General features: G+C 41.1%; 1 protein-coding gene across 3 annotated transcripts in view; it reads right to left on the bottom strand.

The window, feature by feature from the left end:
- LOC134338775 (histone-binding protein RBBP4) overlaps positions 1–14,211 on the bottom strand; it is a 43,090-nt gene that overhangs the window by 26,580 nt on the left and 2,299 nt on the right. For 2 of the 3 annotated variants that reach the window (XM_063034828.1, XM_063034830.1), the window contains 2 exons: positions 5,034–5,181; positions 2,542–2,687 (listed from right to left, as the gene is read on the bottom strand). In XM_063034828.1, coding sequence (XP_062890898.1) covers positions 2,542–2,687; positions 5,034–5,181 — 294 coding nt within the window. The remainder of the gene's footprint in view (positions 1–2,541; positions 2,688–5,033; positions 5,182–14,211) is intronic. The other variant, XM_063034829.1, reaches the window with a different exon arrangement.

Below are 14,211 nucleotides of genomic sequence, written 5' to 3'. Positions count from 1 at the left end.
ACCAATTATTTTAAATATGTTAATAATTTGGATGATGGAATTGATGGCTTTGTTGCAAAGTTTGCAGACATTATGAAGGTAGGCAGAGAGATAGGTAGTTTTGAGAAAATAGGGAGGCTACAGAAGGACTTAGACAAATTAGGAGAATGGGCAAAGAAGTACAGCATCAGCAAGTGTACAGTCATACACTTTGGTAAAAGAAATGAAAAGGTTGACTATTTTCTAAATGGAGTGGAAAATACATAAACCTGAAGTGCAAAGGGATTTGGAAGTTCTTGTGCAGGATTCCCTAAAGGTTAATTTGCAGGTTGAATCTGTGGTGAGGAAGGCAAATGCAATATTAGCATTCATTTGAAGAGGACTAGAATATAAAAGCAAAAATGTAATGTTGAGACTTTATAAAACACTGCTGAGGCCTCACTTGGAATATTATGTGCAGTTTTGGGGTCTTTATCTTAGAAATGACTTGCAGAAACTGGAGAGGGTTCAAAGAAGGTTCACGAAAATGATTCCAGGATTAAACAGCTTGTCAAATGAAGAGCGTTTGATGACTCTCGGCCTTTTTTCACTGGAATTTAGAAGAATGGGCAGTGAACTATTTGAAACGGTGAAAGGCCTTGGTAGAGTGGATGTGGAAAGGACATTTCCTCTGGTGGGAGTGTTTAAAACCAGGGGCACAGCCTCAAAATAGAGGGGCATCCTTTTAGAACGGAGATGAGGAGAAATTTCTTTAGCCAGAATGTTGAATCTGTGGAATTTGTTGCCACAGGCAGCTGTGGAGGCCAAGTCTTTGAGTATATTTAAGGCAGAGGTTGATGGATCCTTGATTGGTCAGGTCATGAAGGGATCCAGGGAGAAGGCAGGAGATTGGGACTGAGAGGAAAAATGGATCAGCCATGATGAAATGGTGGAGCAGACTCGATGGGCCAAATGGCCCAGTTCTGCTCCTATTTTTTTTAATGACTTTTTGGTGGCTCAGAAAACACTCAATTCCCATATTTTCTGCAATCAGTAGATAAGTTCTTGAGACATGTTAGGATGTTCCATGTTTAGCCCTGGTTTCCTAATGCTTATTTATTGCATGCTTGTGAATATTAGATGTAGAAGCTGGACAGCATGTGGCTTTCATCCCTTAAGTGTAGGAGGTTGAGAGGTGACTATAAATGTTTATAAAAGCATGAGGGGCATAGAAAATGAGGATGGTCACAGTCCCTTTCCTCCAATCATCGTTTTGCACGATGTCGTTTAACGTGGCCTTTTACTGGGCACTGCCTTTACAAGACAGGTGACCCCAGCCATTATCAACACCCTTCAGAGATTGTCTGCCCGGTTCCAGTGGTCGCATAACCAGGACATGATGTGCACCAGCTGCTCATATGACCATCCATCACCTGCTCCCATGGCTTGATATGATCCTGATCGGGGGTTAAGCAGGTGCTACACCTTGCCCAAGGGGACCTGCAGGTTAGCGGAGAAAAGAAGCATCTTCCTCCCTTTGGGTAGAGACATATCTCCATCATGCCACCCATAAGATATAGGAGCAGAATTATGCCATTTCCATCATGTCTGATCCATTTTCCTCTCAGCCCTCATCTCCTGTCTTCTCCCCATATCCCTTTAAGCCCTGACTATTGAAGGATCTATCAACCTCTGCCTTACATATACCCAATGACTTGGCTTCCACAGCCACCTGTAGCAATGAATTCCACAGATTCACCACCCTCTAGCTAAAGAAATTCCTCCTTATCTCCATTCTAAATGGACAACCCTATAGGCTGAGGCTGTGTCCTTTGGTCCTAGACTACCTCACCATAGGAAACATCTTCTCCACATCCACTCAAGCAAGGCCTTTCAACATTTGATAGGTTTCAATGAGATTCCCTCTGATTCTTCTGAAGTTCAGTGAGTACAGGGCCAGGTCATCAAACCCTCCTCATATGATAAGCCTATCCCCCATGGTAGGGGAGTCTACAATTAGAGAAGACACATGTAGATTTAAAAAGAGAGCGGAGGGGAATCTTTTACCATGTAGTGGGTGATGGGTACCTAAAACAAGCTGCCAAAGAAACTGGTAGAGGTGGCAAAATGACAAAAAATGAAGGCTTTGAGGGAGATGGGACAAATGCAGGCAGTTAGGACTAACTTGGATAGATATGGCATGGATGAGTTGAACCAGTTTCCAAGTTGTAAAATTCTGTGACTTCAAAACTAGATTAGACTAAACTGAAATCAATAATCCAAGACTCACACTTGAACAGCCATTTGGGCAGCAGGGTAAATTTTACCCAGAACATGACAAAAAGCATGGGAATAGTGTGGGGAATCACTTTTAAATCAGTACTTAAGAAGTTAACATGCATAATGCACAGCCTTTGGCTGCAGTTGTTAGTTGCATAGGCACTAAGCGGGTGGGAAACTTCTGTCAGAGCACCAAATTGCAAGTTGTACAAATACGCATACCCCATGTCACAAACTACAACCTGGAAAAATCTTAAGTCTATCTATACACATTAAAAATATTTTGCACTTGAAGAATCTCACCTCCCTTCTCACTATCATAATGAGAAGCATCAAACTGTGCATCATCATTTGGAAGCTGAACACTGGCAATGACTAAATGGTTTTGCTCATCAGATGTATGGGTTCCAAGGACCAACCTGTGAACACTGTAATCCTTCCCTTCAGGCCTGTAGATCATTAAATATTAAATTAACAGATCATCCAAGAAATTAAAGTTTTAACACAGAAAAATGTACCATAAAATAAAAAGCACACTCCAAATGTACCATCACTGTCTCAAACCACTTTTGCTGCCTACAAAGTGATTTGGCCAGGTGTCAAACAGTCTACAAGAAAGCATTTTTTCAAGCCTCCTTCATTTAAATAGATTCTGAACAGGACTTGCAGCTCAAGTGGACATCCAAGTGGTTCTGCATGCCAATAGCAAATCTGCATTACACACAAGCTGCTACCTCATAACAAGGCACTTTACTCAAGCAATATTTATTTTATCTTTATTTGGAGATACCATAGGGTAATATACCAATTACACCTATGTGACCAATTAGTCCACTAACCTGCACATCTTTAGAATGAGGGAGAAAAACAGAACACCAGGAGGAAGCCCACATGGTCACAAGGAGAACATACAAGCTCATAACAGACAGCAGCAGGAACTGAACCTAGGCGGCCAGCGCTGTAAAGAGTTATGCTACCATGTATCAGAAACAGCAAGAGACCCTAAAAATGAAGAGGTGGTGCACTGCAGGCCAGTGCAGTGGTCCCTGATGGCATGTAAAAGTAGAAACAGAAATAGATCAGGCAGCTGAATGCATACTAAAGATATCCAACAGGAAGGCATCAGATTCCTGGAGGACCAGGAACATATCTGTATAGTTTTATATCTCAGACAGATACAGATTGGAAATAAACCCATCGGCCCAATGAGTCGGTGCTGACCTTAATCCCAATTTTTTCTTCATTCACATAAAAGCTGGATGGAGTCAATTCTTCACTTATGACACCACAAACAATTTACAGAGGCCAATGAACCTACTAACCTGCATTTATTCAGGATTAATCTGGAGCACCAGGGTCACAGGAAGAACATGCAAACTCCAAATGGACTGAATCTAGATCTCTAGCGAGGTAAGGCAACTGTTTTACTAGCTGCACAAACAGTTCCATCCAATGTATTCAAAAGGGATCGGTTTCACCTAAACAAAACTAGGATCAATGGCCAATTCACTGGGGAGGGGAGACAAGCACCAGTATGTAGTAACAAACAGGGCAGGAATGTTAAACAGCAATAGTAAAATTGTAGACTGTTAGGAGCAGATTGCCAAGAATGCAGCAGCTGTTTGAGAGTCCATATAAAAACACAAAGAGTAGTGGATAGGGTTAGTGAACTGCAATGGTTAAGGCATGCAGGGTCATGATAGAGGGCATTAATCAAGAACCAGTTTGAAGAAGACACATGACCGGGCACTTAATATCCCTAATACAAATTTCTTGGAACTCTTTCTGAAGAGACAATGAAGTAGACTCATTGAATTATGTGGAAGGCACAGATAGGTAGATTCTTCATAAGCAAGAAGCTAAACATTTAAACATTACTGGAACATGGAGCTGAGGTTATAGAGCAACCGTGGCCCTTACTGGTACAGCAAGTTCAAGGAATCAACTGTCCAACTCTTAATATTCAGAAAAGACAAGCATAGTGGTGGCAGGCAGAATGGAAGAACTAAGCATTGAAAAGAATGCCAAAGAGTCAAGTACAAAAGTCAGTGAAAGTAAAAAACAAAATGCAGACACAGGAAATCTGAAATTAAATGCAAAAAATACCCCAGTCAGGCAGCATCTGTAGGAAGCAAAAGAGGGCTTATGTTTCAGGTAATTAGAAGTGGGAAAGAGGCAAAAGGAGCTTGCTAGGCTGCCAGGAGAATGGGGAAAGGAGATGTTTCTGATGGACTATTAGCAGGCAGCTGAAGGGTTTGTATCATTGTCCTCTCTTGGGTTCTCTAGTTCATTCAGTTGAAATGCTAATCACCAAAAGATTATTTGAGGGTAAACTGATTGTACATTAATTATCCATATTAAATTTGCTCTGATTCAGGTAAACAGGCCACACCCATGCTGCCGTACACATTGCTGGATAGACACCAACATTCTAACTGTATTGAACACCTTGGCTAAAAGCTGGCTTTGAAGCACAGATCATCAGTACAACAGCTGAGATGATGACGGGCTCAGTAGCCTTTGCTATACGTTGGATATTCAGACAAATAGATTTAAGACTAGTTTATGTGATGGTAATTTGAGAAGAAGCAGTATCCATCAGCCACCGGGAACACTAAGAATAGAGGAGTTAAACGAATCACAAGTTCTGCTTGAAATTAAGGGCCACGGAAAGAAAAGGAGAAACATACATTAATGGAGTTTTGCCAGAAAGAGAAACCCAAATGTAGACTTGTTTAATGGGCAATGTTTAATTTTCAATTACACGATTATTTTTCTTTAAGTCAGATCCATACCTGGAAACATCAGGTAGCCATTGGGCAGTCAGACTTGGCCATTCCAGAGCATGAGTCATAACCAGGTCATACAAGAAGGGAGTATTTTTCTTCCAGATCTTGTATTCTTCATTAATGACACGTTCTTCCACAGCATCATCAAAGGCTGCTGCAAATACACAACTTGTCATCAGTGGCAAACAAAAAATTCCACAATCTGTATTGCTTATTGATATTCTACTACTGACCCACAATTCATTCCCAACCAAACAGAAGTATTGTTTTACTTATAATAAAATTAACATCCTGTTGTTACACTGCACACCTCTCATTTGGTTGACACTAAACTGCAAATCTTCATTAGTTTATAAAACAAGCAACATTTCTTGTCACCAACTAACAGTAAACTTACAAAATCTGAGTGAAGTAAAACACTTTTGAATTTTTGATGTTGGCTAAAGAAACAGGGAAAAAATACTGAGAATATAGTCAGCTAAAGGAATGAAATTAAGTGTTAAAAAAATTTCCCTTTGTCTCAACAAAGTGCTAAGGAAGTTAATACCTTAACTAGAAATTAAATATATATATTTTTAAAAACTGCGAAGTTTAAAAAAAACTAGAATCTTATTTAAAATTTGGAAAGTTCCCTCTAAACAATCTACCTCATACATATGAACAGCAGCAACCCGAAACTTCACAATGAGTGAACAAACTATTTACTTCTAGCAACAGAACTGAGGAACTCTAAGTGACAAACACAAGAAATGAAAAGTATTGCTTGAAACCTGCCAGGCTGCTCTGTAATTCAAGGCTACAACTTCATCTAACTCACTTTGTGCCTGTTCTGGTCACAGACGAAAGATCTTACAGCATTGAGTGAATATATTCAATGACTCAGCATTCTATAGTGCAGAATTTCAAAGATCTGAGACCCTCAGATGATATTCCTCCCCATCTTCACCTTAAAGGACATTTGTTCTGAAACTACATCTGCCCACTACTGATATTTTTTTCCTCTCTGCTAGATTATGTATTGCATTAAACTGCTGCTGCTAAGTTAACAAATTTCACGTCACATGCTGGTGATAATAAACCTGATTCCGATATTCCACAAGAGGATGAAACATCTTAACTACACAGTCAGTCTTTTTCCCAGGTTAGCGAGAGCCTGGTTTAAGTCAGAAGGGAGAAATGTAAAGATCTGAGGGGCAGGTTTTCCCTCACACAGTGGCAGAGACAGATACAATATTGTTTAAAAGAAATTTGGACAGGTACTTGGATAGGAAAGGACTACAAGTACATGGACCCCATACAGACAAATGTGATGAGCATATATTCATCACATCTGGCATGGACAGATTGGGCCAAGGGTTCAGTTTCTGTGCCATTCCGCTCTCCAAGAACCTTAGAAGTGTGAAGCAGCGGCAATAACTGTGAGGCCAAATACAGAAATAATTACACAGAATATTTGCTCATATTTCAAAGTTATGTCAAATGTATACAAGTCTAGTCATGGCTCTTTCAAAGTGTACAGTATCATTGGAAGGATTTAAAGGATAACAACACAGATTGATGCCAAACTGAAAGGCGTCAAATGCAAGGATGGGTTGCAGGGAAACTACTGGGACAACTCAACAGATGAGGCAGCATCTGTGAGAGGAAAGAAACTGCCAACGCTTTAGATTGAAACACTACAACCAATTGACAATCCTCGCACCCCCCCCACACAGATGCTGCTCGACCCCGAGTTTCTCCAGTAGATTACATGTTGCTCCAGATTCCACCAGCTGCACTCTCTTGTGCTGCATATTGCAAAGATTGGGCTTCAACGTACTTGTATGTATGCAGAGTCCTAAACAAAACAACTGAGGTGACTAGGGTGAAAATTTTCAGTGATCATTTTTTCTGGCAACAAGGTCCAGGACTTATAAAACTTCCTTAACTGAAGAACCGCTCCCCTATATCTTTAGACACTTAAAGAGCCACTTTTTCATAGAAAGGGAGTGAAAAACTAGAAGCTCTGCGGACTGGGTCACAGATTGGAAAGAATGTTGGGCAACAGAGTTAAACTCCTAAGATGAATTTAAGATACATCAACAATTATTCAATTGAATAGCAGAGAACTATAGCTTCCAAGGTTCATTTAAAAAAAAATAAAACCAGGATTATCTCCGAAATGATCCCTACCTGAACTGGAAGGGGACCAATATCCGTGCGGGAAGGTTTACATAAGATAAGAAATAGGAGCAGGTGTAGGCCATCTGGCCCATCAAGTCTGCTCCACCATTCAATATCATGGCTGATCTAGCCATGGATTCATCTCCACCTACCTGCCTTTTCTCCACAACCCTTAATTCCTCTACTATGCAAAAAATCTATCCAACCTTGTCTTAAGTATATTTACTGAGGTAGCTTCCACTGCTTCATTGGGCACACAATTCCACAGATTCACCACCTTCTGGGAAAAGTAATTCCTCCTCATCTCCGTCTTAAATCTACTCCCCCAAATCTTGCAGCTTTGTCCCTTTGTTAGTACTGCTTCAGGAAGAAGTTTAAACTAGGGAGATGGGAACCAAAGTGCCAGGACAGATAGTGGAGTGGTTGTGGAGAAAGACGATGTTAAGCCTGCACATAAAAACAGGAATCGAAAGGTTGAGCACAGTGCGACTAATGCTCTGAGTTGTTTCTATTTCAATGCACGAAGCAAGGCGGATGAGCTTAGACATGGATCAGCATGTGGAATTATGACAATGTCAAGCCAGTGTCAGACAGCACAGACTGGAGCTGTCTACTGAGGCTGTATGGGTGAAATTAAGAATGAGAAAGGGATTACCATGTTAAAGGGATTATATTATAGGCCACCCAATAATCAGCTGGATTTAGAGAAACAAATGTGCAGAGATAGCAGAAAATTGAAAAAAACACAAGGTTGTGATAGTAGGTGATTTTAACTTTCTATATATCGACTGTGACACCCATACTGTAAAAGAGCTGGATGGGATAGTTTGTCAAATGCATTCAGTAAAGTTCCCAACTAGAGAGTGTGAGATACTGGATTTCCTATTAGGGAAGGAGACAAGGGCAGTTGACAGAAGTGTGTGTAGGGTAACACTTTGGATCTAGTGATTATAATTTCATTTGTTTCAAAATAATTATGAAGGATAGAAGAATGGTTATTAGGTTGACATTCTAAAATGAAAACAGATCCATTTTGATGGCATCAGAAAGGACCTGGCAAGTGTGGATTGGGACAGGTTGCTTTCTAAAAGTTGGATGCTTGGTAAGTGGGAGGCATTCAAAACTCAAAATTTTTGAGTGTACAGAGTTTGCATGTTCCTGTTGGAATAAAAAGCAAAGCTAACAGGTTTAGGGAACCTTGGTTTTCAAAGGATACTGAAACCCTGATTAAGGAGGAGTTGCATAGCCGGTGTGGACAGCAAGGAACTAATGAGATACTTGGGAAAAATAAGAAAGGCAAGAGAACATGAGGGAAATCAGGAGGGCAGACAAGGTAAAGGAGAATTTGAAGGGTTTCTACAGAAAAACTAAGTGGCCACTTTATTAGATACCTAATAAAGAGGGCATAGAATGTATGTTCATGGTCTTCTGTTGCTGTAGCCCATCCACTTCATGGTTTGATGTGTTGTGTATTCAGAGATGATCTTATGCAGACCTTGTGGGAGGCTAGTGCAGACATTGTAGGGTCCCAGCAGAGATATTTAAAACATCCTTAGCCACAGGTTAGATGCTGAAGGACTGGAGGATAGTCAATAAATATTCAGGGAAATTAGTCTGACGTCAGTCATGGGTAAATTATAGGAAGGGACCAGATACATAAAAGTACTTAAATGAACAAGACCTGATTATGGATAGTCACCATGGTTTTGTGTGTGGTAGGTTATATCTAACCAATCTTTTAGAGTTTATTCAGGAGTTAACCAGGAAAGTTGATGATGGTAGTGGATGTTGTCTACATGAACTTCAGCAAGGCCTTTGACAAAGTCCTACAAGGAAGGTTGGTCAAGAAGGTTCAGTCGCCCGGCATTCAGGATGAGGTAGCAAATTGGATTAGACATTGGCTTTGTGGGAGAAGGTAGACAGCTGCCTCACTGGATGGAGGCCTGTGACTAGTGCTATGTCGCAGGCATAGATGGTAGGTTCATCGTTGTTTGTCATCTATATGAATGATCAGGATGATAATGCAGTAAACTGGATCAGCAAATTTGTGGATGACACCAAGATTCGGTATAGTGGACAGCAAAGAAAGCTATCAAAGCTCGCAGTGGGATCTGGACCAACTGGAAAATGGCAGATGGAATATAATGCAGACAAGTGCGAAGTGTTGTACTTTGGTAGGACCAACCAGGGTAGGATAAGCAGTGAATGGTAGGGCATGGACAAGCACGGTAGAACAGAGGGATCTGGGAATACAGATCCATAATTCCCTGAAAGCGGCATCAAAGTAAATAGGGTCATAAAGTGAGCTTTTGGCACATTGGACTTCATAAGTCAAAGTATTAAGTACAGGAGTTGGGATGTTATGTTGAAGTTGCGTACGACCTTGGTGAAGCTGAATTTGGATTATTGTGTGCAGTTCTGGTTACCTAACTACAGAAATTATATCAACGAGATTGAAAGAGTCCAGAAAAAATTCACAAGGATGTTGCTGGGGCTTAAGGACCTGAGTTATAGGGAAAAGGTCGAATAGGTTAAGACTTTATTCCTTGAAGTGTAGGAGAATAAAGAGGGGAAAAGACTTGATTCATGGTATACAAAGTATGAGAGGTAAAGATGGGATAATGTAAAGGTGAAACACAAACTAGAGGTCATACAGTAGGTTATACCTGAAAGACAAAATATTTAAGAGAAATGTGAGGAGGAACATTTTCACTCAGAGGGTGGTGAGACTGTGGAGCAAGATGCCAACAGTAATGTTGAATACAGGTTCAATGTCAACATTTAAGAGAATTTCGGATAAGTACATGGCTGAGAGGGGCGTATGGAGGGTTATGGCCCACCAGATGTGGGTCAATTAACTAGGCAGAATAGCACTTTGGCATGGACTAGATGGGATGAAGGGTCTCTTTCTCTGCTATAGTCTTTAATGACTCTAATTGGTCAAGTAACTTAGAGCTAGAATAAGACCAAAGCAGAAGATGGACAGTTTCCGGTTTCTGTGATACCTCGATTTTATTATTTATTTATTTTTATTATTTAATTTAATTTGTTAACTTTCCATGAAATGCTCTAATATACCTAAAGTTGCTAAGACAATGTCATTAGAGGCTATGTTAAGAAATAGTTAGTTTCTATTGGATGGTAATAACTTTTATAGGAATATGGGTCTCCAGCTTATGGAAGCCCAGGTCATTAGTTAATATTTGGGAAAACAAGATCCCTATTTCATTGGACCTCTTATCTGCTCTCCATTTCCTGTTGGCTCTTGGAGGTTTGTAATACATTCCAGTGAAGTACTTACACCCCTTCTGGTTTTAAATCTCTAGACAGATGACTTCATCTAAAGAGCCTTCTCCGACTTTCTCCTTCTCCACTGAAGTCACGCAATTTCTGACTAACAGTGCAATGCTTCCTTTTACCTGAAATTCTTTGCCCCGGAATATTGAATTAATGGTCTTGTCTGTCTTTCAGCCACATCTCAGTGATGGCAAAAACACTGTCGACCCCCATGTTAATTATAGTTGAGTTATAATTTACTGCTAATATTCCTTGTAACAAGTTAGGTACAATTTAAATTCTCTGAACGTACCCTTACTCCTTCGTTCTGCCTACCAGTCCCAGTAACCATTTTTCCTCAGAGCTGACTGTTGCTCTCCATCTCATTAACTCTGCTTAGATCTTCTCCAACAGTGCAAGCACACCTCCAGCAAGGATGCCAGTTAGATCGTGGCTAGGGAGCAACCCAGCTCACTTGTACAGATCTCACATTGCGCAGAAATAGTTGCAATGATCCAGGAACACAAAGCCCATTCTCCTGCATACAATGACTACCATCTACTCTGACACTGAACCAACTCATGGTGCCAGATGTCATCAAGAGATTACCATTGTGGTGCTGCTTTTCAATTGGCTTCCTGGCTCCTAAACCCAGTCATAGTATCATATGACATGAAAAGAGGCCATTTGGTCAAACTCATCCAACACAAAACACCGGATACCCTTTCATATTAATCCCATCTCCCAGCACTTGGTCCATAGGCTTCTATGGCTAAGCAATTCAAATACTAATCCAGACATGACTTAAAATACTGTCAGCAGCCCAGGTTCAACCAGTCAGGTGTTCACTATTCACTGGGTGAAGTGGGATCCCCAACGTCCTCTCTAAGCCACTTACTCATTATCATACACCCATGTTCTCTACCTTTGAGATAGTGAAAAGTTTCCTGAAGTTTATTCCTCGTAATTTTATATAGGTCAGTCATATCCCTCGATATCCTCCAACCCAGCAATACAGACCCAGCTTCTCCAGTCTCTCTTCATAATTGAACTGTTCCATCCATGAAGTGCTCTACATACTCCAGTATTATAACACCCTTCCTATACTATAATGGTAGTTAAAAACGCAGAAACAAGCCCATTGGACCATCTTGTCTGTGCTGATCTAATGCCAAAGTGAGCCAGTCCCACATGCCTCTAATCCTTTCCTGTGCACATAACTGTCAAAATACCTTTTAATTCTCAGCCCTGCAAGACTACCATAACTTATCAAATGTACATTGAAACAGTGAAATGTGTCATTTGCATCAACAGCCAACACAATTTAAGTTGTACTGAGAGCAAATTGCTCGTGTTGCTACGCTTCCGATGTACCTGGAGGACACCCACACGGCCACAAGCCACTAACCTACACCTGCCTCCAACACTTCCTCTGGCAGTTCTTTTGATATACTCACCACCCTCTATATGGGAAAAGTTGCCCCTAAGGTTGTTTTAAATCTTTTGCCTCTCACTTTAAATTTGTGCCCTTTAGCTTTGGACTCCCTAAACCTGAGAAAATAATTTTCCTATTTATCTTGTTTGCGCCCCTTATGATTTGATAACCCTTTATAGCTCTGTATTTCAGGCAGAGATTGATAGATTCTTGATTGGTCAGGGTATGAAGGGATACAACACAGGGCAGGGGGGAGAAGGGCAGAAGGCAGGAGATTGGGGCTGAGCGGGAAAATGGATCAGCCACGATGAAATGGCAGAGCAGACTCAATGGGCCAAATGGCCCAATTCTGTTCCTATATCTTATGGTCTAATATTACCCTCAGCCTCCTGCACTCCAGAGAAAAAAGCCCAAGCCTATCCATTTAACCTAGACCCACAGTGTTTTTCCACACGCTCTCCAGTTTAATGACAGCCTTCCAAAAGCAGGGCAAGCAGAACTTCGTGCACTACTCCAGCTGTGACTTTATCAATGCCTTGTATAGCTGTAGCAAGATGTTCCAACTCCTGGTCAATGAAGGCAGGCATGCCAAAATGCCTTCTTCACCAGCCAGAAACTATGTACCTGCACCCTTTAGTCTCTCTGCTCTACAACACTCCTCAGGACTAGGGGTAGTGTGCAAGTGTTATTTTACATTTACTGTCCCTGTTGGATTTTATCAAAATGCATATATCACTTTTATCCAAATTAAACACCATCTGCTATTCCCTCACCCACTTTGTCAAGATCAAGTTGTAATCTTACATAACTTTCATCACTATCCACCATTTTAGTGTCATCTGCAAACTAACCATACATTTTCACCCAAATAAACGAAGAACAACATTAATCTAAGCAGCACACCACTGGCCAAAGTCCTCCAATCTGAAACACAACCCTGCCTTCCACTATCAAGTCAATTTGGTATCCAGCTGGCTAGCTTGCCCTGAATCCCATGTGATCTACTCTTCGGACTAGCCTACCAAACCATGCAGCACCTACTCAAAGATCACTAAAGCCCATGAAGATAAATCTACAACATCTCCTTCATTCACTTCTTCGTTACCTCTTCATTCCCCAAGTGTACAAAGCCAAGGCTGGTCCTGGGCTTATTTCCTGGCATAATTTACATATTACTATTTAACTATTTATGGTTTTATGGTGCAACTGTAACAAAAATCAATTTCCCCCCGGATTAATAAAGTATGACTATGACAAAGCCATTCTGCCCATCCCTAATCAGAGCTTGCCATTTTTGGTTCATGTATTCCTGTCTCTTGCCCACCACTGACAATAGACTCACTGGTCTGCGGCTCCCAGGTTTTCCTTTCAGCCTTTCTTAAATAAACACACATTAGCCACCCTCCTGTCTTCTGGTGCCTCACCTGTAGGATCAACTATTTTCCCTTCCTTGATATTCCTTTGCAGCCAAAGGCTACCTTCCACACAGTCAATTCCAAAATTTGTGTCATCTGTAAAGTTACTGATTGTGCCACCCAGATCCAAGTCACTCACATACGACAAACAGTAAGGATTCCAGCATCTATCCTTGTAGGACACCACGAGTCACAGGTAACCAATCTCATAAACACTCTAATACCACCCTCTGCTTCCTATTCATTATCAGAATGTGCTGTGTCATATGAAGCAAGCAATCATGATCTTGACCATGATCATTCTTGGCAAATTTTTCTACAGAAGTAGTTTGCCATTGCCTTCTTCCGGGCAGTGTTTTTACAAGGGTGACCCCAGTCATTATCAATACTCTGCAGAGATTGTCTACCTGGTGTCAGCGGCCACATAACCAGGACTTGTGATATGCACCAGCCGCTCATACGACCATCCACCACCACCTGCTCCCGTGGCTTCACATGACCCTGATCGGGTGGCTAAGCAGGTGCTACACCTCGCCCAAGGATGACCTGCAGGCTATCGGAGGGATAGAGTGTTTTACACCTCCTTTAATAAAGATGCATCACCACCCACTTCCTATTGTCAGGCCAATTTTGGATCCAAAAGGTTAATTTTACAGGCGCTTTTATCCTTCCAGTGTCATTGGTATCTATATCTAGCACAACCTTTGGCTGTTCAGCCTTCCCTATGATATCTCGCAGATGACTTGAGTGGTAAATGATGTGAACAGACTTAGAAAAGCCAACTTCATCATTCATCATGAAAACAGATGCTTATAACAATCAGAATCAAAAATAATGCATTCCACCTGGAGGTATTTAGAGGTTTTCAACAAAAAAAGCAAATAGCAGTCTACTG

Source organism: Mobula hypostoma, chromosome 28, assembly GCF_963921235.1.
Source record: "Mobula hypostoma chromosome 28, sMobHyp1.1, whole genome shotgun sequence".
Classification (NCBI taxonomy): Eukaryota; Metazoa; Chordata; class Chondrichthyes; order Myliobatiformes; family Myliobatidae; genus Mobula; species Mobula hypostoma.
This window is presented reverse-complemented; position numbering and strand designations above follow the sequence as displayed.